This window comes from Episyrphus balteatus, chromosome 1, assembly GCF_945859705.1.
Source record: "Episyrphus balteatus chromosome 1, idEpiBalt1.1, whole genome shotgun sequence".
NCBI classification, from domain to species: domain Eukaryota; kingdom Metazoa; phylum Arthropoda; class Insecta; order Diptera; family Syrphidae; genus Episyrphus; species Episyrphus balteatus.
This window is the reverse complement of record NC_079134.1, coordinates 115889936-115913482: the sequence shown is the minus strand read 5'-3', so window position 1 is coordinate 115913482 and position 23547 is coordinate 115889936. Positions and strand designations below refer to the sequence as shown.

General features: G+C 33.4%; 16 protein-coding genes and 2 pseudogenes across 16 annotated transcripts in view; 9 read left to right on the top strand and 9 right to left on the bottom strand.

Annotated features, from left to right (window-relative positions):
* The first annotated feature begins 127 nt into the window (after positions 1 to 127).
* Positions 128 to 836, top strand: LOC129905468 (histone H1-like). Its single transcript, XM_055980935.1, has one exon. It carries the CDS (start codon positions 154 to 156, stop codon positions 802 to 804), a length of 651 nt encoding a protein of 216 aa, XP_055836910.1. The 5' UTR covers positions 128 to 153; the 3' UTR covers positions 805 to 836.
* Positions 837 to 1432: 596 nt separating this feature from the next.
* LOC129905474 (histone H2B) lies at positions 1433 to 1804 on the bottom strand. The gene has a single exon (XM_055980939.1). It carries the CDS (start codon positions 1802 to 1804, stop codon positions 1433 to 1435), a length of 372 nt encoding a protein of 123 aa, XP_055836914.1.
* A 266-nt stretch (positions 1805 to 2070) lies between these two features.
* LOC129905470 (histone H2A) lies at positions 2071 to 2489 on the top strand. The gene has a single exon (XM_055980937.1). The coding sequence runs from the start codon at positions 2077 to 2079 to the stop codon at positions 2449 to 2451; it is 375 nt and encodes a 124-aa protein (XP_055836912.1). The 5' UTR covers positions 2071 to 2076; the 3' UTR covers positions 2452 to 2489.
* A 629-nt stretch (positions 2490 to 3118) lies between these two features.
* Positions 3119 to 3487, bottom strand: LOC129905476 (histone H4). Its single transcript, XM_055980941.1, has one exon. The coding sequence runs from the start codon at positions 3460 to 3462 to the stop codon at positions 3151 to 3153; it is 312 nt and encodes a 103-aa protein (XP_055836916.1). The 5' UTR covers positions 3463 to 3487; the 3' UTR covers positions 3119 to 3150.
* A 2100-nt stretch (positions 3488 to 5587) lies between these two features.
* Positions 5588 to 6296, top strand: LOC129905459 (histone H1-like). The gene has a single exon (XM_055980927.1). It carries the CDS (start codon positions 5614 to 5616, stop codon positions 6262 to 6264), a length of 651 nt encoding a protein of 216 aa, XP_055836902.1. The 5' UTR covers positions 5588 to 5613; the 3' UTR covers positions 6265 to 6296.
* Positions 6297 to 6892: 596 nt separating this feature from the next.
* Positions 6893 to 7264, bottom strand: LOC129905462 (histone H2B). Its single transcript, XM_055980930.1, has one exon. The coding sequence runs from the start codon at positions 7262 to 7264 to the stop codon at positions 6893 to 6895; it is 372 nt and encodes a 123-aa protein (XP_055836905.1).
* A 266-nt stretch (positions 7265 to 7530) lies between these two features.
* On the top strand, positions 7531 to 7949 carry LOC129905460 (histone H2A). Its single transcript, XM_055980928.1, has one exon. It carries the CDS (start codon positions 7537 to 7539, stop codon positions 7909 to 7911), a length of 375 nt encoding a protein of 124 aa, XP_055836903.1. The 5' UTR covers positions 7531 to 7536; the 3' UTR covers positions 7912 to 7949.
* A 722-nt stretch (positions 7950 to 8671) lies between these two features.
* Positions 8672 to 8945, bottom strand: LOC129905464 (histone H4-like; annotated as a pseudogene).
* A 2246-nt stretch (positions 8946 to 11191) lies between these two features.
* Positions 11192 to 11770, top strand: LOC129905465 (histone H1-like). The gene has a single exon (XM_055980932.1). The coding sequence runs from the start codon at positions 11207 to 11209 to the stop codon at positions 11738 to 11740; it is 534 nt and encodes a 177-aa protein (XP_055836907.1). The 5' UTR covers positions 11192 to 11206; the 3' UTR covers positions 11741 to 11770.
* Positions 11771 to 12283: 513 nt separating this feature from the next.
* LOC129905461 (histone H2B) lies at positions 12284 to 12739 on the bottom strand. The gene has a single exon (XM_055980929.1). It carries the CDS (start codon positions 12703 to 12705, stop codon positions 12334 to 12336), a length of 372 nt encoding a protein of 123 aa, XP_055836904.1. The 5' UTR covers positions 12706 to 12739; the 3' UTR covers positions 12284 to 12333.
* A 234-nt stretch (positions 12740 to 12973) lies between these two features.
* LOC129905466 (histone H2A) lies at positions 12974 to 13422 on the top strand. The gene has a single exon (XM_055980933.1). The coding sequence runs from the start codon at positions 12977 to 12979 to the stop codon at positions 13349 to 13351; it is 375 nt and encodes a 124-aa protein (XP_055836908.1). The 5' UTR covers positions 12974 to 12976; the 3' UTR covers positions 13352 to 13422.
* A 648-nt stretch (positions 13423 to 14070) lies between these two features.
* On the bottom strand, positions 14071 to 14382 carry LOC129905463 (histone H4). The gene has a single exon (XM_055980931.1). The coding sequence runs from the start codon at positions 14380 to 14382 to the stop codon at positions 14071 to 14073; it is 312 nt and encodes a 103-aa protein (XP_055836906.1).
* A 2246-nt stretch (positions 14383 to 16628) lies between these two features.
* Positions 16629 to 17207, top strand: LOC129905446 (histone H1-like). Its single transcript, XM_055980914.1, has one exon. It carries the CDS (start codon positions 16644 to 16646, stop codon positions 17175 to 17177), a length of 534 nt encoding a protein of 177 aa, XP_055836889.1. The 5' UTR covers positions 16629 to 16643; the 3' UTR covers positions 17178 to 17207.
* Positions 17208 to 17720: 513 nt separating this feature from the next.
* LOC129905430 (histone H2B) lies at positions 17721 to 18176 on the bottom strand. Its single transcript, XM_055980902.1, has one exon. The coding sequence runs from the start codon at positions 18140 to 18142 to the stop codon at positions 17771 to 17773; it is 372 nt and encodes a 123-aa protein (XP_055836877.1). The 5' UTR covers positions 18143 to 18176; the 3' UTR covers positions 17721 to 17770.
* Positions 18177 to 18410: 234 nt separating this feature from the next.
* Positions 18411 to 18859, top strand: LOC129905454 (histone H2A). Its single transcript, XM_055980921.1, has one exon. It carries the CDS (start codon positions 18414 to 18416, stop codon positions 18786 to 18788), a length of 375 nt encoding a protein of 124 aa, XP_055836896.1. The 5' UTR covers positions 18411 to 18413; the 3' UTR covers positions 18789 to 18859.
* Positions 18860 to 19545: 686 nt separating this feature from the next.
* LOC129905445 (histone H4-like) lies at positions 19546 to 19819 on the bottom strand (annotated as a pseudogene).
* A 2246-nt stretch (positions 19820 to 22065) lies between these two features.
* LOC129905447 (histone H1-like) lies at positions 22066 to 22644 on the top strand. Its single transcript, XM_055980915.1, has one exon. The coding sequence runs from the start codon at positions 22081 to 22083 to the stop codon at positions 22612 to 22614; it is 534 nt and encodes a 177-aa protein (XP_055836890.1). The 5' UTR covers positions 22066 to 22080; the 3' UTR covers positions 22615 to 22644.
* Positions 22645 to 23206: 562 nt separating this feature from the next.
* Positions 23207 to 23547, bottom strand: part of LOC129910127 (histone H2B-like) — a 663-nt gene continuing 322 nt past the window's right edge. The window contains exon 2 of the mRNA XM_055987398.1: positions 23207 to 23545. Within this exon, the coding sequence (XP_055843373.1) occupies positions 23207 to 23545 (339 nt within the window). The remainder of the gene's footprint in view (positions 23546 to 23547) is intronic.

Sequence of the window (23547 nt, the reverse complement as noted above, 5' to 3'; positions counted from 1 at the left end):
AAATAAATGAAAATTTTGTATACCTTCGTTCTCGTTGATTCTCATCAATTCAAGTCTATGAGTTGATATTTCGCTTGAAGATTACCAAAAAAAAAGTGAATTCTTAAAAGTGTTTTATTATATTGAAAGTTATATTTTAATAAAAAAATCAAAATGTCCGATACTGTCGCTGCATCTCCTGCCGTTGTTGCAGAAAAAAAACCCAAGAAGGCTGCTGCCAGTGGTTCAAAGAAACCAAAATCAACTCCAACTCATCCTCCTACTCAGCAAATGGTTGATGCCGCCATCAAGACATTGAAGGAACGTGGTGGCTCTTCGTTGTTGGCTATCAAAAAATACATCGCAGCTACTTACAAGGTGGACGTTCAAAAACTTGCTCCATTTATCAAAAAATACTTGAAAAGTGCTGTGATTAGTGGTAAATTAGTGCAAACAAAAGGAAAGGGTGCTGCTGGTTCTTTCAAATTGTCTGCATTAGCAAGCAAGGAACCAAAAGCAAAGTCCGCCGAGAAGAAAAAATCTGCTGCTAAACCAAAAGCCGCTGCAGCTGGTGACAAAAAATTGAAGAAGGCTGCTGGTGAGAAGAAAGTGAAGAAAGCTGCTGCCACTACAAAAAAGACTGCCGATAAAAAGAAGGTAGAAAAGCCAAAGGTAAAAAGTGCTAAGAAAACTACCGCAGTCAAAGCTAAACCAACTAAAGCAAAGGCCGCTGCTCCCAAGCCAAAAGTACCAAAAGCAAAATCAGCGACAGCATCTGCAGCTAAACCCAAAAAGGCGGTTGCTGCCAAGAAGGCTAAGAAGTAATTTCAATATAAATTTGAAATTAATATACAAAACCACAGTCCTTTTCAGGACTACAAATTTTTTTTCAAAGAGATTCAAACTTCAATTGCTACAAATTGAAAAAAAACAAAGAAAAGAAGTAGGTTTTTCCTTCAAATCCAAACAAAACAGTTTTAGTTTAGGTTTTTTTTTTTGTATGGAGTCTATGATTTTTATTCAAACTGCAAACAATTTTAGAAATTAAATGCGAAGAATGTGATGATTTTCAATTTTATTACAAATTTATGTCAATACAATTATATCGATGCTACAATATTCTAAAAAAAAATGTCGATGCTCGATAGTTTTCTCGAGAAAAAAACATGGCGACGACCGACGACGCTGCATAGTTTTCTCAAAAGAAAAAAAAAATTAAAAAAAATATGTCGACGATACTTAGTTTTCTCAAAAAAAAAAAACATATCGACGCTACATAATTTTCTCAAACAAAATCAATGCGAGAATAGAATGATTTAATTTTTTTTTTTTCAATATACATAAATTCCCTAATAGAAATCATAGATTTTTTTTGTGAATTTGGTTGGTATCTCTTTTTGATATTTTTGCGGCCCTGAAAAGGGCCATTTATTGAAGAAATTCAGTAAATAAATTACTTCGAGCTTGTGTATTTGGTAACTGCCTTAGTTCCTTCACTAACAGCGTGCTTGGCAAGTTCACCAGGCAACAACAATCGCACGGCAGTTTGGATCTCCCGACTTGTGATTGTTGAGCGTTTATTGTAGTGAGCTAAACGCGAAGCTTCAGCGGCAATCCTTTCGAAGATATCATTTACAAAACTGTTCATGATGCTCATGGCTTTCGATGAAATACCAGTGTCGGGATGTACTTGCTTGAGTACTTTGTAAATGTAGATTGCGTAGCTTTCCTTCCTCTTGCGCTTCTTCTTCTTATCGGTCTTGGTGATATTTTTTTGTGCCTTTCCGGCCTTCTTTGCTGCTTTACCACTAGTCTTGGGCGGCATTTTTAATTTCACTTCACTTCACTGTTGTAGTAACTGAACACTATGACGATTGAACGAGAACTGTGAGCTCACCGTACATTTCCCCCAGTTAATGTTCCCTGTTTGTACGAGCAGTTGTCAATTTTACACACCGCTTTTTCGATGTGTGAGCAGCTGCAAGATTTGTATAAATAAAAGTGAGCATTTGTGATTCGGTCAGAATACAGTGTGCAGTGCTGAAGTGAACAAGTCTTTTTCTCTTAAATTGTTTAATCTAAATAAAAAGTTTTAATATGTCTGGTCGTGGTAAAGGTGGAAAAGTGAAGGGAAAGGCAAAGTCCCGCTCAAACCGTGCTGGGCTTCAATTCCCTGTTGGTCGTATCCATCGTTTGCTCCGCAAGGGTAACTATGCTGAGCGCGTCGGAGCTGGTGCCCCAGTGTATTTGGCAGCTGTTATGGAATATTTGGCGGCTGAAGTTTTGGAATTGGCGGGAAATGCTGCTCGTGACAACAAGAAGACAAGAATCATCCCCCGCCATTTGCAATTGGCCATCCGTAATGACGAGGAATTGAACAAATTGCTTTCTGGTGTAACAATTGCTCAAGGTGGTGTTCTTCCCAATATCCAAGCTGTTTTGTTGCCAAAGAAAACCGAAAAGAGTGCCTAAATTTGGTACCTATTGTGCTGCAAAAACAAGAAACACAAAAAAAAACCGTCCTTTTCAGGACGACAAACCATTTCTACGAGAGATACATCGATTTTTTCATTACGAACCTTTATTAATTTAAAATGTTGTTGTTGTTGTTGTTGTTGTTTGTTTGTTTTTAATAGAAAAAAACGCTCGAACACATACAAAATAGCTTAATTTGATTGAAAAATAAAAAAATAGCGCATTTAAGATACTTACAAAAATATACCTAGGTAAAAGATTCATAAAAAGGTAAAAAATATGGATTTGGTTTTGTTTGACTTGTAATAATCGATGTGTTCGTTTGAAAAGCAATAATATTTTAATTATTTTTCTTTTCTAAGAATTTATCAATTACTTTATTATTTCAGGCGCGTCAAAGCTAGGTAAAAAAAATAATTTAATTTACCACAGGTAGCCATTTTCTTTTTCTTCATTTTATTTTCTGTCTTCATATATTTTTTTTTTTTCAGATTTCCACATACATATACAAATATATATGTAGATTCAAATATTTGAAAAAAATTTTATTTTCTTGTTCGTTTCAATCAAATTTTTTTTTATTTCAGACGATCAATACGTATGAATTTTAAAACAGTAAAATTTAAGTGTATATCAATTTAAGATTTTATTGTGGTCCTGAAAAGGACCGATTGTTTGTTTTTAAACGAGAGGAAATTAACCTCCGAAACCATAAAGAGTACGCCCTTGTCTCTTCAAAGCGTAAACTACATCCATGGCGGTGACGGTCTTACGCTTGGCGTGTTCAGTGTAAGTAACAGCATCACGGATAACATTTTCCAGGAACACTTTTAGAACACCACGGGTTTCTTCGTAAATCAGACCAGAAATACGTTTTACACCACCACGACGAGCCAATCGACGAATTGCTGGTTTGGTAATACCTTGGATATTATCACGCAACACTTTACGATGACGTTTAGCGCCACCTTTGCCCAAACCTTTTCCTCCTTTACCACGACCAGTCATTTTTCTTTAAGATAATTTGATATTCACCGCACAAAAGTCACTGTTGAACTGTGTTTTGCGCTACAACTGCCACATTATTTATGCTATTTTTTCTTGCCTCTCCAATTGGAAATTCTTTTGAGAATGAAAAAAAACAACTGAACGGAGACAAATTTAGGCTCGTATTGATAAAGAAGATTTTTAAAATTTTTCAGAGTTATTTAGTGATTGTGTCTAGTTCAAGTGTGAATAAAAATAAAATTGTGAAAAATGGCTCGTACAAAGCAAACTGCTCGTAAATCGACTGGTGGAAAGGCTCCAAGGAAGCAGCTGGCTACTAAAGCAGCTCGTAAAAGTGCTCCAGCCACCGGAGGTGTAAAGAAACCACATCGTTATCGTCCCGGAACTGTGGCTCTTCGTGAAATCCGTCGTTATCAGAAGAGTACTGAATTGTTGATCCGCAAATTGCCTTTCCAACGTTTAGTTCGTGAAATCGCACAAGATTTCAAAACTGATTTGCGTTTCCAGAGCTCAGCTGTTATGGCGCTTCAAGAAGCAAGTGAAGCATACTTAGTTGGTCTTTTTGAAGATACCAACTTGTGCGCTATTCATGCCAAGCGTGTAACCATTATGCCAAAGGACATTCAATTGGCCAGACGTATCCGTGGTGAACGTGCTTAAGATTTTTACACGTTATATTAAAAAACGGTCCTTTTCAGGACCACAAATAATTTCAAAGAGATACAAACCAATTTCATTCAATAATTGCATATTGAAAATTAGTTAGAATAAATATAGCTAGGTTTTTAATTTTTTTTTTTCTCAATCTACGCCTCTAGCAGGGGATAAATACTTTTTAGGCAAAATATTTAGTAGATATGCTTTATTTTTTTACATTTTTCTAAGAATTTAAGAAATATGTATCTAGGCAGCTTGTAGGTACATTATTTAAGTTTATTTTTCCATTGGATACACGTTCCTTTCTGTTGAATTTCATAATTCTTGCAAAAGAAGCTGCATAGTAGGTTTGCTTTTTTTTTTCTTGAACAAAACCTTAGATGGAATGTTTAAATAAACAAATTATATGCGTTGGAATTGATGTATATATGCCTGAAACATGAAATTTAATTATTTTTTTTACTTAATTATATTATTTTTACGCTATAAAATTTGTTTATTAGGTCCATTGATTACATCGACAAAATGTTATGATTCTTGCAGAGTTTTTTTTTTCATGCATACAGCTGTACCTGGAATGGAATGTTTGACTAAACAAAAATTATGTATTTTATACGTTGTATATAAACATAAAACACAAAATGTCATTATTTGACACATAAATATTTAATATTTTTGATATTTTTGATGTTTTTTAATATATTTTTATTATAATTTTTATTATTCTTGGAGCGAGTGTATGCAGGGTGAATTTTGTATGTTTCATACACTACCTATACGGTGCGATCGAATGGTTGCATTTACAAGTACAAAAATAACAAAAAATATTGTTATTTTGATGTAAAATTGATATTTATGTGATTATTTATTTATTAAGTAATTTTTAATGATATATTTTGTTTATTTTGTCATTGTATAAATGAAAAACTAATTTTGTAACAAAATGCCACCGCCTAGAGAAAGTGAAAGACGCGTTTCATTACTCAAATAGTTTTAATTGATTTTAAAAGAAATGTTATTGTTTTTTGCTCAAATTTTGCAACAATTTAGTTAGTTGAACTATTAACAATATAAAAAAGTTAATTTTGATAAGAAAATATATTTTGTTGTTAAATTATAAGCGTTCTTAAACGTAAGTATTGAAAAAAAAACATCAATCATTGACTTCAAATGTAGTTTGTGCCATAACTGGAAGTTATTTTTTGGAAAAAATATTTAAATAATAAACTATTATATTGTATGAATATAGTTTATTAGTTTTTTTGTAAAATTCTAGCTAAAAATATGAAAAATCTTTAATTTTTCAGACTAACCTAAGGATGCAACAGTGTAAAAGCGTTCAAATATATGAAAATTTTGTATACCTTCGTTCTCGTTGATTCTCATCAATTCAAGTCTATGAGTTGATATTTCGCTTGAAGATTACCAAAAAAAAAGTGAATTCTTAAAAGTGTTTTATTATATTGAAAGTTATATTTTAATAAAAAAATCAAAATGTCCGATACTGTCGCTGCATCTCCTGCCGTTGTTGCAGAAAAAAAACCCAAGAAGGCTGCTGCCAGTGGTTCAAAGAAACCAAAATCAACTCCAACTCATCCTCCTACTCAGCAAATGGTTGATGCCGCCATCAAGACATTGAAGGAACGTGGTGGCTCTTCGTTGTTGGCTATCAAAAAATACATCGCAGCTACTTACAAGGTGGACGTTCAAAAACTTGCTCCATTTATCAAAAAATACTTGAAAAGTGCTGTGATTAGTGGTAAATTAGTGCAAACAAAAGGAAAGGGTGCTGCTGGTTCTTTCAAATTGTCTGCATTAGCAAGCAAGGAACCAAAAGCAAAGTCCGCCGAGAAGAAAAAATCTGCTGCTAAACCAAAAGCCGCTGCAGCTGGTGACAAAAAATTGAAGAAGGCTGCTGGTGAGAAGAAAGTGAAGAAAGCTGCTGCCACTACAAAAAAGACTGCCGATAAAAAGAAGGTAGAAAAGCCAAAGGTAAAAAGTGCTAAGAAAACTACCGCAGTCAAAGCTAAACCAACTAAAGCAAAGGCCGCTGCTCCCAAGCCAAAAGTACCAAAAGCAAAATCAGCGACAGCATCTGCAGCTAAACCCAAAAAGGCGGTTGCTGCCAAGAAGGCTAAGAAGTAATTTCAATATAAATTTGAAATTAATATACAAAACCACAGTCCTTTTCAGGACTACAAATTTTTTTTCAAAGAGATTCAAACTTCAATTGCTACAAATTGAAAAAAAACAAAGAAAAGAAGTAGGTTTTTCCTTCAAATCCAAACAGAACAGTTTTAGTTTAGGTTTTTTTTTTTGTATGGAGTCTATGATTTTTATTCAAACTGCAAACAATTTTAGAAATTAAATGCGAAGAATGTGATGATTTTCAATTTTATTACAAATTTATGTCAATACAATTATATCGATGCTACAATATTCTAAAAAAAAATGTCGATGCTCGATAGTTTTCTCGAGAAAAAAACATGGCGACGACCGACGACGCTGCATAGTTTTCTCAAAAGAAAAAAAAAATTAAAAAAAATATGTCGACGATACTTAGTTTTCTCAAAAAAAAAAAACATATCGACGCTACATAATTTTCTCAAACAAAATCAATGCGAGAATAGAATGATTTAATTTTTTTTTTTTCAATATACATAAATTCCCTAATAGAAATCATAGATTTTTTTTGTGAATTTGGTTGGTATCTCTTTTTGATATTTTTGCGGCCCTGAAAAGGGCCATTTATTGAAGAAATTCAGTAAATAAATTACTTCGAGCTTGTGTATTTGGTAACTGCCTTAGTTCCTTCACTAACAGCGTGCTTGGCAAGTTCACCAGGCAACAACAATCGCACGGCAGTTTGGATCTCCCGACTTGTGATTGTTGAGCGTTTATTGTAGTGAGCTAAACGCGAAGCTTCAGCGGCAATCCTTTCGAAGATATCATTTACAAAACTGTTCATGATGCTCATGGCTTTCGATGAAATACCAGTGTCGGGATGTACTTGCTTGAGTACTTTGTAAATGTAGATTGCGTAGCTTTCCTTCCTCTTGCGCTTCTTCTTCTTATCGGTCTTGGTGATATTTTTTTGTGCCTTTCCGGCCTTCTTTGCTGCTTTACCACTAGTCTTGGGCGGCATTTTTAATTTCACTTCACTTCACTGTTGTAGTAACTGAACACTATGACGATTGAACGAGAACTGTGAGCTCACCGTACATTTCCCCCAGTTAATGTTCCCTGTTTGTACGAGCAGTTGTCAATTTTACACACCGCTTTTTCGATGTGTGAGCAGCTGCAAGATTTGTATAAATAAAAGTGAGCATTTGTGATTCGGTCAGAATACAGTGTGCAGTGCTGAAGTGAACAAGTCTTTTTCTCTTAAATTGTTTAATCTAAATAAAAAGTTTTAATATGTCTGGTCGTGGTAAAGGTGGAAAAGTGAAGGGAAAGGCAAAGTCCCGCTCAAACCGTGCTGGGCTTCAATTCCCTGTTGGTCGTATCCATCGTTTGCTCCGCAAGGGTAACTATGCTGAGCGCGTCGGAGCTGGTGCCCCAGTGTATTTGGCAGCTGTTATGGAATATTTGGCGGCTGAAGTTTTGGAATTGGCGGGAAATGCTGCTCGTGACAACAAGAAGACAAGAATCATCCCCCGCCATTTGCAATTGGCCATCCGTAATGACGAGGAATTGAACAAATTGCTTTCTGGTGTAACAATTGCTCAAGGTGGTGTTCTTCCCAATATCCAAGCTGTTTTGTTGCCAAAGAAAACCGAAAAGAGTGCCTAAATTTGGTACCTATTGTGCTGCAAAAACAAGAAACACAAAAAAAAACCGTCCTTTTCAGGACGACAAACCATTTCTACGAGAGATACATCGATTTTTTCATTACGAACCTTTATTAATTTAAAATGTTGTTGTTGTTGTTGTTTGTTTGTTTTTAATAGAAAAAAATGCTCAAACACATACAAAATAGCTTAGTTTGATTAAAAAATAAAAAAAAATAGCGCATTTGTATGTATTAAAAATACTTACAAAAATATACCTAGATAAACTAAGCATACAAAGGTACAAATATGGATTTGGATTTGTTTGACTTGCAATAATCGATGTGTTCGTTTAAAAAGCAATAATATTTTAATTATTTTTCTTTTCTTAGAATTTATCAATTACTTTATTATTTGTAATCATTTTAGGCGCGTCAAAACTAGGTAAAAAAAATATTCAATTTACCACAGGTAGCCATTTTCTTTTTCTTCATTTCATGTTCTGTCTTCATATATTTTTTTTTTTCAGATTTCTACATACATATACCTATGTATGTAGATTCAAATATTTGAAACAATTTTTATTATTTTATTATTCGTTTCAATCAAAATTGTTTTTTTATTTCAGACGATTAATACGTATGAATGAATATTAAAATATTTAGTAAAATTTAAGTGTATATCAATTTAAGATTTTATTGTGGTCCTGAAAAGGACCGATTGTTTGTTTTAAACGAGAGGAAATTAACCTCCGAAACCATAAAGAGTACGCCCTTGTCTCTTCAAAGCGTAAACTACATCCATGGCGGTGACGGTCTTACGCTTGGCGTGTTCAGTGTAAGTAACAGCATCACGGATAACATTTTCCAGGAACACTTTTAAAACACCACGGGTTTCTTCGTAAATCAGACCAGAAATACGTTTTACACCACCACGACGAGCCAATCGACGAATTGCTGGTTTGGTAATACCTTGGATATTATCACGCAACACTTTACGATGACGTTTAGCGCCACCTTTGCCCAAACCTTTTCCTCCTTTACCACGACCAGTCATTTTTCTTTAAGATAATTTGATATTCACCGCACAAAAGTCACTGTTGAACTGTGTTTTGTGCTTCAACTGCCACATTATTTATATTTTTTTTTCTTGGCTCTCCAATTGGAAATTCTTTTGAGAATGAAAAAAACAACTGAACGGAGACAAATTTAGGCTCGTATTTATAAACAAGATTTTTAAAATTTTTCAGAGTTATTTAGTGATTGTGTCTAGTTCAAGTGTGAATAAAAATAAAATTGTGAAAAATGGCTCGTACAAAGCAAACTGCTCGTAAATCGACTGGTGGAAAGGCTCCAAGGAAGCAGCTGGCTACTAAAGCAGCTCGTAAAAGTGCTCCAGCCACCGGAGGTGTAAAGAAACCACATCGTTATCGTCCCGGAACTGTGGCTCTTCGTGAAATCCGTCGTTATCAGAAGAGTACTGAATTGTTGATCCGCAAATTGCCTTTCCAACGTTTAGTTCGTGAAATCGCACAAGATTTCAAAACTGATTTGCGTTTCCAGAGCTCAGCTGTTATGGCGCTTCAAGAAGCAAGTGAAGCCTACTTAGTTGGTCTTTTTGAAGATACCAACTTGTGCGCTATTCATGCCAAGCGTGTAACCATTATGCCAAAGGACATTCAATTGGCCAGACGTATCCGTGGTGAACGTGCTTAAGATTTTAACACGTTATATTAAAAAACGGTCCTTTTCAGGACCACAAATAATTTCAAAGAGATACAAACCAATTTCATTCAATAATTGCATATTGAAAATTAGTTAGAATAAATGTAGCTAGGTTTTTTTTTTTTTTCTTTAATATGCGCCTCTAGCAGGGGATAAATACTTTTTAGGCGAAATATTTAGTAGATATGCTTTATTTTTTTACATTTTTCTAAGAATTTAAGAAATATGTATGTAGGCAGATTGTAGGTACACTATTTAAGTTTATTTATTCCATTAAATACACGTTCCTATCTGTTGAATTTCATAATTCTTGCAAAAGAAGCTGCATAGTAGGTTTGCTTTTTTTTTTCTTGAACAAAATCTTAGATGAAATGTTTAAATAAACAAATTATATGCGTTGGAATTGATGTATATAAGCCTGAAACATGAAATTTAATTATTTTTTTACTTAATTATATTATTTTTACGCTATAAAATTTGTTTATTAGGCCCATTGATTACATCGACAAAATGTTATGATTCTTGCAGAGTTTTTTTTCATGAACACAGCTGTACCTGGAATGGAATGTTTGACTAAACAAAAATTATGTATTTTATACGTTGTATATGTACATAAAACACAAAATGTCATTATTTGACACATAAATATTTAATATTTTTGATATTTTTGATGTTTTTTAATATGTTTTTATTATAATTTTTATTATTCTTGGAGCGAGTGTATGCAGGGTGAATTTTGTATGTTTCATACACTACCTATACGGTGCGATCGAATGGTTGCATTTACAAGTACAAAAATAACAAAAAATATTGTTATTTTGATGTAAAATTGATATTTATGTGATTATTTATTTATTAAGTAATTTTTAATGATATATTTTGTTTGTTTTGTCATTGTATAAATGAAAAACTAATTTTGTAACAAAATGCCACCGCCTAGAGAAAGTGAAAGACGCGTTTCATTACTCAAATAGTTTTAATTGATTTTAAAAGAAATGTTATTGTTTTTTGCTCAAATTTTGCAACAATTTAGTTAGTTGAACTATTAACAATATAAAAAAGTTAATTTTGATAAGAAAATATATTTTGTTGTTAAATTATAAGCGTTCTTAAACGTAAGTATTGAAAAAAAAACATCAATCATTGACTTCAAATGTAGTTTGTGCCATAACTGGAAGTTATTTTTTGGAAAAAATATTTAAATAATAAACTATTATATTGTATGAATATAGTTTATTAGTTTTTTTGTAAAATTCTAGCTGAAAATATGAAAAATCTTTACTTTTTCAGACTAACCTAAGGATGCAACAGTGTAAAAGCGTTCAAATAAATGAAAATTTTGTATACCTTCGTTCTCGTTGATTCTCATCAATTCAAGTCTATGAGTTGATATTTCGCTTGAAGATTACCAAAAAAAAAGTGAATTCTTAAAAGTGTTTTATTATATTAAAAGTTATATTTTAATAAAAAATCAAAATGTCCGATACTGTCGCTGCATCTCCTGCCGTTGTTGCAGAAAAAAAACCCAAGAAGGCTGCCGCCAGTGGTTCAAAGAAACCAAAATCAACTCCAACTCATCCTCCTACTCAGCAAATGGTTGATGCCGCCATCAAGACATTGAAGGAACGTGGTGGCTCTTCGTTGTTGGCTATCAAAAAATACATCGCAGCTACTTACAAGGTGGACGTTCAAAAACTTGCTCCATTTATCAAAAAATACTTGAAAAGTGCTGTGATTAGTGGTAAATTAGTGCAAACAAAAGGAAAGGGTGCTGCTGGTTCTTTCAAATTGTCTGCATTAGCAAGCAAGGAACCAAAAGCAAAGTCCGCCGAGAAGAAAAAATCTGCTGCTAAACCAAAAGCCGCTGCAGCTGGTGACAAAAAATTGAAGAAGGCTGCTGGTGAGAAGAAAGTGAAGAAAGCTGCTGCCACTACAAAAAAGACTGCCGATAAAAAGAAGGTAGAAAAACCAAAGGTAAAAAGTGCTAAGAAAGCTACCGCAGTCAAAGCTAAACCAACTAAAGCAAAGGCCGCTGCTCCCAAGCCAAAAGTACCAAAAGCAAAATCAGCGACAGCATCCGCAGCTAAACCCAAAAAGGCGGTTGCTGCCAAGAAGGCTAAGAAGTAATTTCAATATAAATTTGAAATTAATATACAAAACCACAGTCCTTTTCAGGACTACAAATTTTTTTTCAAAGAGATTTAAACTTCAATTGCTACAAATTGAAAAAAAAAACAAAGAAAAGAAGTAGGTTTTTCCTTCAAATCGAAACAGAACAGTTTTAGTTTAGGTTTTTTTTTTTTTTTGTATGCAGTCTATGATTTTTATTCAAACTGCAAACAATTTTAGAATTTAAATGCGAAGAATGTGATGATTTTCAATTTTATTACAAATTTATTTCAGTTTAATTATGTCGATGCTACAATATTCTTAAAAAAAATGTCGATAGTAGATAGTTTTCTCGAGAAAAAAAACATGGCGACGACCGACGACGCTGCATAGTTTTCTCAAAAGAAAAAAAATTAAAAAAAAAACATATCGACGCTACATAATTTTCTCAAACAAAATCAATGCGAGAATAGAATGATTTAATTTTTTTTTTTCAATATAAATTCCCTAATTGAATTCATAGATTTTTTTTGTGAATTTGGTTGGTATCTCTTTTTGATATTTTTGCGGCCCTGAAAAGGGCCATTTATTGAAGAAATTCAGTAAATAAATTACTTCGAGCTTGTGTATTTGGTTACTGCCTTAGTTCCTTCACTAACAGCGTGCTTGGCAAGTTCACCAGGCAACAACAATCGCACGGCAGTTTGGATCTCCCGACTTGTGATTGTTGAGCGTTTATTGTAGTGAGCTAAACGCGAAGCTTCAGCGGCAATCCTTTCGAAGATATCATTTACAAAACTGTTCATGATGCTCATGGCTTTCGATGAAATACCAGTGTCGGGATGTACTTGCTTGAGTACTTTGTAAATGTAGATTGCGTAGCTTTCCTTCCTCTTGCGCTTCTTCTTCTTATCGGTCTTGGTGATATTTTTTTGTGCCTTTCCGGCCTTCTTTGCTGCTTTACCACTAGTCTTGGGCGGCATTTTTAATTTCACTTCACTTCACTGTTGTAGTAACTGAACACTATGACGATTGAACGAGAACTGTGAGCTCACCGTACATTTCCCCCAGTTAATGTTCCCTGTTTGTACGAGCAGTTGTCAATTTTACACACCGCTTTTTCGATGTGTGAGCAGCTGCAAAATGAGTATAAATAAAAGTGAGCATTTGTGATTCGGTCAGAATACAGTGTGCAGTGCTGAAGTGAACAAGTCTTTTTCTCTTAAATTGTTAATCTAAATAAAAAGTTTTAATATGTCTGGTCGTGGTAAAGGTGGAAAAGTGAAGGGAAAGGCAAAGTCCCGCTCAAACCGTGCTGGGCTTCAATTCCCTGTTGGTCGTATCCATCGTTTGCTCCGCAAGGGTAACTATGCTGAGCGCGTCGGAGCTGGTGCCCCAGTTTATTTGGCAGCTGTTATGGAATATTTGGCTGCTGAAGTTTTGGAATTGGCGGGAAATGCTGCTCGTGACAACAAGAAGACAAGAATCATCCCCCGCCATTTGCAATTGGCCATCCGTAATGACGAGGAATTGAACAAATTGCTTTCTGGTGTAACAATTGCTCAAGGTGGTGTTCTTCCCAATATCCAAGCTGTTTTGTTGCCAAAGAAAACCGAAAAGAGTGCCTAAATTTGGTACCTATTGTGCTGCAAAAACAAGAAACACAAAAAAAACCGTCCTTTTCAGGACGACAAACCATTTCTACGAGAGATACATCGATTTTTTTCATTACGAACCTTTATTAATTTAAAATGTTGTTGTTGTTGTTTGTTTGTTTTTAATAGAAAAAAATGCTCAAACACATACAAAATAGCTTAGTTTGATTAAAAAATAAAAAAAAATAGCGCATTTGTATGTATTAAAAATACTTACAAAAATATACCTAGATAAACTAAGCATACAAAGGTACAAATATGGATTTGGATTTGTTTGACTTGCAATAATCGATGTGTTCGTTTAAAAAGCAATAATATTTTAATTATTTTTCTTTTCTTAGAATTTATCAATTACTTTATTATTTGTAATCATTTTAGGCGCGTCAAAACTAGGTAAAAAAAATATTCAATTTACCACAGGTAGCCATTTTCTTTTTCTTCATTTCATGTTCTGTCTTCATATATTTTTTTTTTTCAGATTTCTACATACATATACCTATGTATGTAGATTCAAATATTTGAAACAATTTTTATTATTTTATTATTCGTTTCAATCAAAATTGTTTTTTTATTTCAGACGATTAATACGTATGAATGAATATTAAAATATTTAGTAAAATTTAAGTGTATATCAATTTAAGATTTTATTGTGGTCCTGAAAAGGACCGATTGTTTGTTTTAAACGAGAGGAAATTAACCTCCGAAACCATAAAGAGTACGCCCTTGTCTCTTCAAAGCGTAAACTACATCCATGGCGGTGACGGTCTTACGCTTGGCGTGTTCAGTGTAAGTAACAGCATCACGGATAACATTTTCCAGGAACACTTTTAAAACACCACGGGTTTCTTCGTAAATCAGACCAGAAATACGTTTTACACCACCACGACGAGCCAATCGACGAATTGCTGGTTTGGTAATACCTTGGATATTATCACGCAACACTTTACGATGACGTTTAGCGCCACCTTTGCCCAAACCTTTTCCTCCTTTACCACGACCAGTCATTTTTCTTTAAGATAATTTGATATTCACCGCACAAAAGTCACTGTTGAACTGTGTTTTGTGCTTCAACTGCCACATTATTTATATTTTTTTTTCTTGGCTCTCCAATTGGAAATTCTTTTGAGAATGAAAAAAACAACTGAACGGAGACAAATTTAGGCTCGTATTTATAAACAAGATTTTTAAAATTTTTCAGAGTTATTTAGTGATTGTGTCTAGTTCAAGTGTGAATAAAAATAAAATTGTGAAAAATGGCTCGTACAAAGCAAACTGCTCGTAAATCGACTGGTGGAAAGGCTCCAAGGAAGCAGCTGGCTACTAAAGCAGCTCGTAAAAGTGCTCCAGCCACCGGAGGTGTAAAGAAACCACATCGTTATCGTCCCGGAACTGTGGCTCTTCGTGAAATCCGTCGTTATCAGAAGAGTACTGAATTGTTGATCCGCAAATTGCCTTTCCAACGTTTAGTTCGTGAAATCGCACAAGATTTCAAAACTGATTTGCGTTTCCAGAGCTCAGCTGTTATGGCGCTTCAAGAAGCAAGTGAAGCCTACTTAGTTGGTCTTTTTGAAGATACCAACTTGTGCGCTATTCATGCCAAGCGTGTAACCATTATGCCAAAGGACATTCAATTGGCCAGACGTATCCGTGGTGAACGTGCTTAAGATTTTAACACGTTATATTAAAAAACGGTCCTTTTCAGGACCACAAATAATTTCAAAGAGATACAAACCAATTTCATTCAATAATTGCATATTGAAAATTAGTTAGAATAAATGTAGCTAGGTTTTTTTTTTTTTTCTTTAATATGCGCCTCTAGCAGGGGATAAATACTTTTTAGGCGAAATATTTAGTAGATATGCTTTATTTTTTTACATTTTTCTAAGAATTTAAGAAATATGTATGTAGGCAGATTGTAGGTACACTATTTAAGTTTATTTATTCCATTAAATACACGTTCCTATCTGTTGAATTTCATAATTCTTGCAAAAGAAGCTGCATAGTAGGTTTGCTTTTTTTTTTCTTGAACAAAATCTTAGATGAAATGTTTAAATAAACAAATTATATGCGTTGGAATTGATGTATATAAGCCTGAAACATGAAATTTAATTATTTTTTTACTTAATTATATTATTTTTACGCTATAAAATTTGTTTATTAGGCCCATTGATTACATCGACAAAATGTTATGATTCTTGCAGAGTTTTTTTTCATGAACACAGCTGTACCTGGAATGGAATGTTTGACTAAACAAAAATTATGTATTTTATACGTTGTATATGTACATAAAACACAAAATGTCATTATTTGACACATAAATATTTAATATTTTTGATATTTTTGATGTTTTTTAATATGTTTTTATTATAATTTTTATTATTCTTGGAGCGAGTGTATGCAGGGTGAATTTTGTATGTTTCATACACTACCTATACGGTGCGATCGAATGGTTGCATTTACAAGTACAAAAATAACAAAAAATATTGTTATTTTGATGTAAAATTGATATTTATGTGATTATTTATTTATTAAGTAATTTTTAATGATATATTTTGTTTGTTTTGTCATTGTATAAATGAAAAACTAATTTTGTAACAAAATGCCACCGCCTAGAGAAAGTGAAAGACGCGTTTCATTACTCAAATAGTTTTAATTGATTTTAAAAGAAATGTTATTGTTTTTTGCTCAAATTTTGCAACAATTTAGTTAGTTGAACTATTAACAATATAAAAAAGTTAATTTTGATAAGAAAATATATTTTGTTGTTAAATTATAAGCGTTCTTAAACGTAAGTATTGAAAAAAAAACATCAATCATTGACTTCAAATGTAGTTTGTGCCATAACTGGAAGTTATTTTTTGGAAAAAATATTTAAATAATAAACTATTATATTGTATGAATATAGTTTATTAGTTTTTTTGTAAAATTCTAGCTGAAAATATGAAAAATCTTTACTTTTTCAGACTAACCTAAGGATGCAACAGTGTAAAAGCGTTCAAATAAATGAAAATTTTGTATACCTTCGTTCTCGTTGATTCTCATCAATTCAAGTCTATGAGTTGATATTTCGCTTGAAGATTACCAAAAAAAAAGTGAATTCTTAAAAGTGTTTTATTATATTAAAAGTTATATTTTAATAAAAAATCAAAATGTCCGATACTGTCGCTGCATCTCCTGCCGTTGTTGCAGAAAAAAAACCCAAGAAGGCTGCCGCCAGTGGTTCAAAGAAACCAAAATCAACTCCAACTCATCCTCCTACTCAGCAAATGGTTGATGCCGCCATCAAGACATTGAAGGAACGTGGTGGCTCTTCGTTGTTGGCTATCAAAAAATACATCGCAGCTACTTACAAGGTGGACGTTCAAAAACTTGCTCCATTTATCAAAAAATACTTGAAAAGTGCTGTGATTAGTGGTAAATTAGTGCAAACAAAAGGAAAGGGTGCTGCTGGTTCTTTCAAATTGTCTGCATTAGCAAGCAAGGAACCAAAAGCAAAGTCCGCCGAGAAGAAAAAATCTGCTGCTAAACCAAAAGCCGCTGCAGCTGGTGACAAAAAATTGAAGAAGGCTGCTGGTGAGAAGAAAGTGAAGAAAGCTGCTGCCACTACAAAAAAGACTGCCGATAAAAAGAAGGTAGAAAAACCAAAGGTAAAAAGTGCTAAGAAAGCTACCGCAGTCAAAGCTAAACCAACTAAAGCAAAGGCCGCTGCTCCCAAGCCAAAAGTACCAAAAGCAAAATCAGCGACAGCATCCGCAGCTAAACCCAAAAAGGCGGTTGCTGCCAAGAAGGCTAAGAAGTAATTTCAATATAAATTTGAAATTAATATACAAAACCACAGTCCTTTTCAGGACTACAAATTTTTTTTCAAAGAGATTTAAACTTCAATTGCTACAAATTGAAAAAAAAAACAAAGAAAAGAAGTAGGTTTTTCCTTCAAATCGAAACAGAACAGTTTTAGTTTAGGTTTTTTTTTTTTTTTGTATGCAGTCTATGATTTTTATTCAAACTGCAAACAATTTTAGAATTTAAATGCGAAGAATGTGATGATTTTCAATTTTATTACAAATTTATTTCAGTTTAATTATGTCGATGCTACAATATTCTTAAAAAAAATGTCGATAGTAGATAGTTTTCTCGAGAAAAAAAACATGGCGACGACCGACGACGCTGCATAGTTTTCTCAAAAGAAAAAAAATTAAAAAAAAAACATATCGACGCTACATAATTTTCTCAAACAAAATCAATGCGAGAATAGAATGATTTAATTTTTTTTTTTCAATATAAATTCCCTAATTGAATTCATAGATTTTTTTTGTGAATTTGGTTGGTATCTCTTTTTGATATTTTTGCGGCCCTGAAAAGGGCCATTTATTGAAGAAATTCAGTAAATAAATTACTTCGAGCTTGTGTATTTGGTTACTGCCTTAGTTCCTTCACTAACAGCGTGCTTGGCAAGTTCACCAGGCAACAACAATCGCACGGCAGTTTGGATCTCCCGACTTGTGATTGTTGAGCGTTTATTGTAGTGAGCTAAACGCGAAGCTTCAGCGGCAATCCTTTCGAAGATATCATTTACAAAACTGTTCATGATGCTCATGGCTTTCGATGAAATACCAGTGTCGGGATGTACTTGCTTGAGTACTTTGTAAATGTAGATTGCGTAGCTTTCCTTCCTCTTGCGCTTCTTCTTCTTATCGGTCTTGGTGATATTTTTTTGTGCCTTTCCGGCCTTCTTTGCTGCTTTACCACTAGTCTTGGGCGGCATTTTTAATTTCACTTCACTTCACTGTTGTAGTAACTGAACACTATGACGATTGAACGAGAACTGTGAGCTCACCGTACATTTCCCCCAGTTAATGTTCCCTGTTTGTACGAGCAGTTGTCAATTTTACACACCGCTTTTTCGATGTGTGAGCAGCTGCAAAATGAGTATAAATAAAAGTGAGCATTTGTGATTCGGTCAGAATACAGTGTGCAGTGCTGAAGTGAACAAGTCTTTTTCTCTTAAATTGTTAATCTAAATAAAAAGTTTTAATATGTCTGGTCGTGGTAAAGGTGGAAAAGTGAAGGGAAAGGCAAAGTCCCGCTCAAACCGTGCTGGGCTTCAATTCCCTGTTGGTCGTATCCATCGTTTGCTCCGCAAGGGTAACTATGCTGAGCGCGTCGGAGCTGGTGCCCCAGTTTATTTGGCAGCTGTTATGGAATATTTGGCTGCTGAAGTTTTGGAATTGGCGGGAAATGCTGCTCGTGACAACAAGAAGACAAGAATCATCCCCCGCCATTTGCAATTGGCCATCCGTAATGACGAGGAATTGAACAAATTGCTTTCTGGTGTAACAATTGCTCAAGGTGGTGTTCTTCCCAATATCCAAGCTGTTTTGTTGCCAAAGAAAACCGAAAAGAGTGCCTAAATTTGGTACCTATTGTGCTGCAAAAACAAGAAACACAAAAAAAACCGTCCTTTTCAGGACGACAAACCATTTCTACGAGAGATACATCGATTTTTTTCATTACGAACCTTTATTAATTTAAAATGTTGTTGTTGTTGTTTGTTTGTTTTTAATAGAAAAAAATGCTCAAACACATACAAAATAGCTTAGTTTGATTAAAAAATAAAAAAAAATAGCGCATTTGTATGTATTAAAAATACTTACAAAAATATACCTAGATAAACTAAGCATACAAAGGTACAAATATGGATTTGGATTTGTTTGACTTGCAATAATCGATGTGTTCGTTTAAAAAGCAATAATATTTTAATTATTTTTCTTTTCTTAGAATTTATCAATTACTTTATTATTTGTAATCATTTTAGGCGCGTCAAAACTAGGTAAAAAAAATATTCAATTTACCACAGGTAGCCATTTTCTTTTTCTTCATTTCATGTTCTGTCTTCATATATTTTTTTTTTTCAGATTTCTACATACATATACCTATGTATGTAGATTCAAATATTTGAAACAATTTTTATTATTTTATTATTCGTTTCAATCAAAATTGTTTTTTTATTTCAGACGATTAATACGTATGAATGAATATTAAAATATTTAGTAAAATTTAAGTGTATATCAATTTAAGATTTTATTGTGGTCCTGAAAAGGACCGATTGTTTGTTTTAAACGAGAGGAAATTAACCTCCGAAACCATAAAGAGTACGCCCTTGTCTCTTCAAAGCGTAAACTACATCCATGGCGGTGACGGTCTTACGCTTGGCGTGTTCAGTGTAAGTAACAGCATCACGGATAACATTTTCCAGGAACACTTTTAAAACACCACGGGTTTCTTCGTAAATCAGACCAGAAATACGTTTTACACCACCACGACGAGCCAATCGACGAATTGCTGGTTTGGTAATACCTTGGATATTATCACGCAACACTTTACGATGACGTTTAGCGCCACCTTTGCCCAAACCTTTTCCTCCTTTACCACGACCAGTCATTTTTCTTTAAGATAATTTGATATTCACCGCACAAAAGTCACTGTTGAACTGTGTTTTGTGCTTCAACTGCCACATTATTTATATTTTTTTTTCTTGGCTCTCCAATTGGAAATTCTTTTGAGAATGAAAAAAACAACTGAACGGAGACAAATTTAGGCTCGTATTTATAAACAAGATTTTTAAAATTTTTCAGAGTTATTTAGTGATTGTGTCTAGTTCAAGTGTGAATAAAAATAAAATTGTGAAAAATGGCTCGTACAAAGCAAACTGCTCGTAAATCGACTGGTGGAAAGGCTCCAAGGAAGCAGCTGGCTACTAAAGCAGCTCGTAAAAGTGCTCCAGCCACCGGAGGTGTAAAGAAACCACATCGTTATCGTCCCGGAACTGTGGCTCTTCGTGAAATCCGTCGTTATCAGAAGAGTACTGAATTGTTGATCCGCAAATTGCCTTTCCAACGTTTAGTTCGTGAAATCGCACAAGATTTCAAAACTGATTTGCGTTTCCAGAGCTCAGCTGTTATGGCGCTTCAAGAAGCAAGTGAAGCCTACTTAGTTGGTCTTTTTGAAGATACCAACTTGTGCGCTATTCATGCCAAGCGTGTAACCATTATGCCAAAGGACATTCAATTGGCCAGACGTATCCGTGGTGAACGTGCTTAAGATTTTAACACGTTATATTAAAAAACGGTCCTTTTCAGGACCACAAATAATTTCAAAGAGATACAAACCAATTTCATTCAATAATTGCATATTGAAAATTAGTTAGAATAAATGTAGCTAGGTTTTTTTTTTTTTTCTTTAATATGCGCCTCTAGCAGGGGATAAATACTTTTTAGGCGAAATATTTAGTAGATATGCTTTATTTTTTTACATTTTTCTAAGAATTTAAGAAATATGTATGTAGGCAGATTGTAGGTACACTATTTAAGTTTATTTATTCCATTAAATACACGTTCCTATCTGTTGAATTTCATAATTCTTGCAAAAGAAGCTGCATAGTAGGTTTGCTTTTTTTTTTCTTGAACAAAATCTTAGATGAAATGTTTAAATAAACAAATTATATGCGTTGGAATTGATGTATATAAGCCTGAAACATGAAATTTAATTATTTTTTTACTTAATTATATTATTTTTACGCTATAAAATTTGTTTATTAGGCCCATTGATTACATCGACAAAATGTTATGATTCTTGCAGAGTTTTTTTTCATGAACACAGCTGTACCTGGAATGGAATGTTTGACTAAACAAAAATTATGTATTTTATACGTTGTATATGTACATAAAACACAAAATGTCATTATTTGACACATAAATATTTAATATTTTTGATATTTTTGATGTTTTTTAATATGTTTTTATTATAATTTTTATTATTCTTGGAGCGAGTGTATGCAGGGTGAATTTTGTATGTTTCATACACTACCTATACGGTGCGATCGAATGGTTGCATTTACAAGTACAAAAATAACAAAAAATATTGTTATTTTGATGTAAAATTGATATTTATGTGATTATTTATTTATTAAGTAATTTTTAATGATATATTTTGTTTGTTTTGTCATTGTATAAATGAAAAACTAATTTTGTAACAAAATGCCACCGCCTAGAGAAAGTGAAAGACGCGTTTCATTACTCAAATAGTTTTAATTGATTTTAAAAGAAATGTTATTGTTTTTTGCTCAAATTTTGCAACAATTTAGTTAGTTGAACTATTAACAATATAAAAAAGTTAATTTTGATAAGAAAATATATTTTGTTGTTAAATTATAAGCGTTCTTAAACGTAAGTATTGAAAAAAAAACATCAATCATTGACTTCAAATGTAGTTTGTGCCATAACTGGAAGTTATTTTTTGGAAAAAATATTTAAATAATAAACTATTATATTGTATGAATATAGTTTATTAGTTTTTTTGTAAAATTCTAGCTGAAAATATGAAAAATCTTTACTTTTTCAGACTAACCTAAGGATGCAACAGTGTAAAAGCGTTCAAATAAATGAAAATTTTGTATACCTTCGTTCTCGTTGATTCTCATCAATTCAAGTCTATGAGTTGATATTTCGCTTGAAGATTACCAAAAAAAAAGTGAATTCTTAAAAGTGTTTTATTATATTAAAAGTTATATTTTAATAAAAAATCAAAATGTCCGATACTGTCGCTGCATCTCCTGCCGTTGTTGCAGAAAAAAAACCCAAGAAGGCTGCCGCCAGTGGTTCAAAGAAACCAAAATCAACTCCAACTCATCCTCCTACTCAGCAAATGGTTGATGCCGCCATCAAGACATTGAAGGAACGTGGTGGCTCTTCGTTGTTGGCTATCAAAAAATACATCGCAGCTACTTACAAGGTGGACGTTCAAAAACTTGCTCCATTTATCAAAAAATACTTGAAAAGTGCTGTGATTAGTGGTAAATTAGTGCAAACAAAAGGAAAGGGTGCTGCTGGTTCTTTCAAATTGTCTGCATTAGCAAGCAAGGAACCAAAAGCAAAGTCCGCCGAGAAGAAAAAATCTGCTGCTAAACCAAAAGCCGCTGCAGCTGGTGACAAAAAATTGAAGAAGGCTGCTGGTGAGAAGAAAGTGAAGAAAGCTGCTGCCACTACAAAAAAGACTGCCGATAAAAAGAAGGTAGAAAAACCAAAGGTAAAAAGTGCTAAGAAAGCTACCGCAGTCAAAGCTAAACCAACTAAAGCAAAGGCCGCTGCTCCCAAGCCAAAAGTACCAAAAGCAAAATCAGCGACAGCATCCGCAGCTAAACCCAAAAAGGCGGTTGCTGCCAAGAAGGCTAAGAAGTAATTTCAATATAAATTTGAAATTAATATACAAAACCACAGTCCTTTTCAGGACTACAAATTTTTTTTCAAAGAGATTTAAACTTCAATTGCTACAAATTGAAAAAAAAACAAAGAAAAGAAGTAGGTTTTTCCTTCAAATCGAAACAGAACAGTTTTAGTTTAGGTTTTTTTTTTTTTTTGTATGCAGTCTATGATTTTTATTCAAACTGCAAACAATTTTAGAATTTAAATGCGAAGAATGTGATGATTTTCAATTTTATTACAAATTTATTTCAGTTTAATTATGTCGATGCTACAATATTCTTAAAAAAAATGTCGATAGTAGATAGTTTTCTCGAGAAAAAAAACATGGCGACGACCGACGACGCTGCATAGTTTTCTCAAAAGAAAAAAAATTAAAAAAAAAACATATCGACGCTACATAATTTTCTCAAACAAAATCAATGCGAGAATAGAATGATTTAATTTTTTTTTTTCAATATAAATTCCCTAATTGAATTCATAGATTTTTTTTGTGAATTTGGTTGGTATCTCTTTTTGATATTTTTGCGGCCCTGAAAAGGGCCATTTATTGAAGAAATTCAGTAAATAAATTACTTCGAGCTTGTGTATTTGGTTACTGCCTTAGTTCCTTCACTAACAGCGTGCTTGGCAAGTTCACCAGGCAACAACAATCGCACGGCAGTTTGGATCTCCCGACTTGTGATTGTTGAGCGTTTATTGTAGTGAGCTAAACGCGAAGCTTCAGCGGCAATCCTTTCGAAGATATCATTTACAAAACTGTTCATGATGCTCATGGCTTTCGATGAAATACCAGTGTCGGGATGTACTTGCTTGAGTACTTTGTAAATGTAGATTGCGTAGCTTTCCTTCCTCTTGCGCTTCTTCTTCTTATCGGTCTTGGTGATATTTTTTTGTGCCTTTCCGGCCTTCT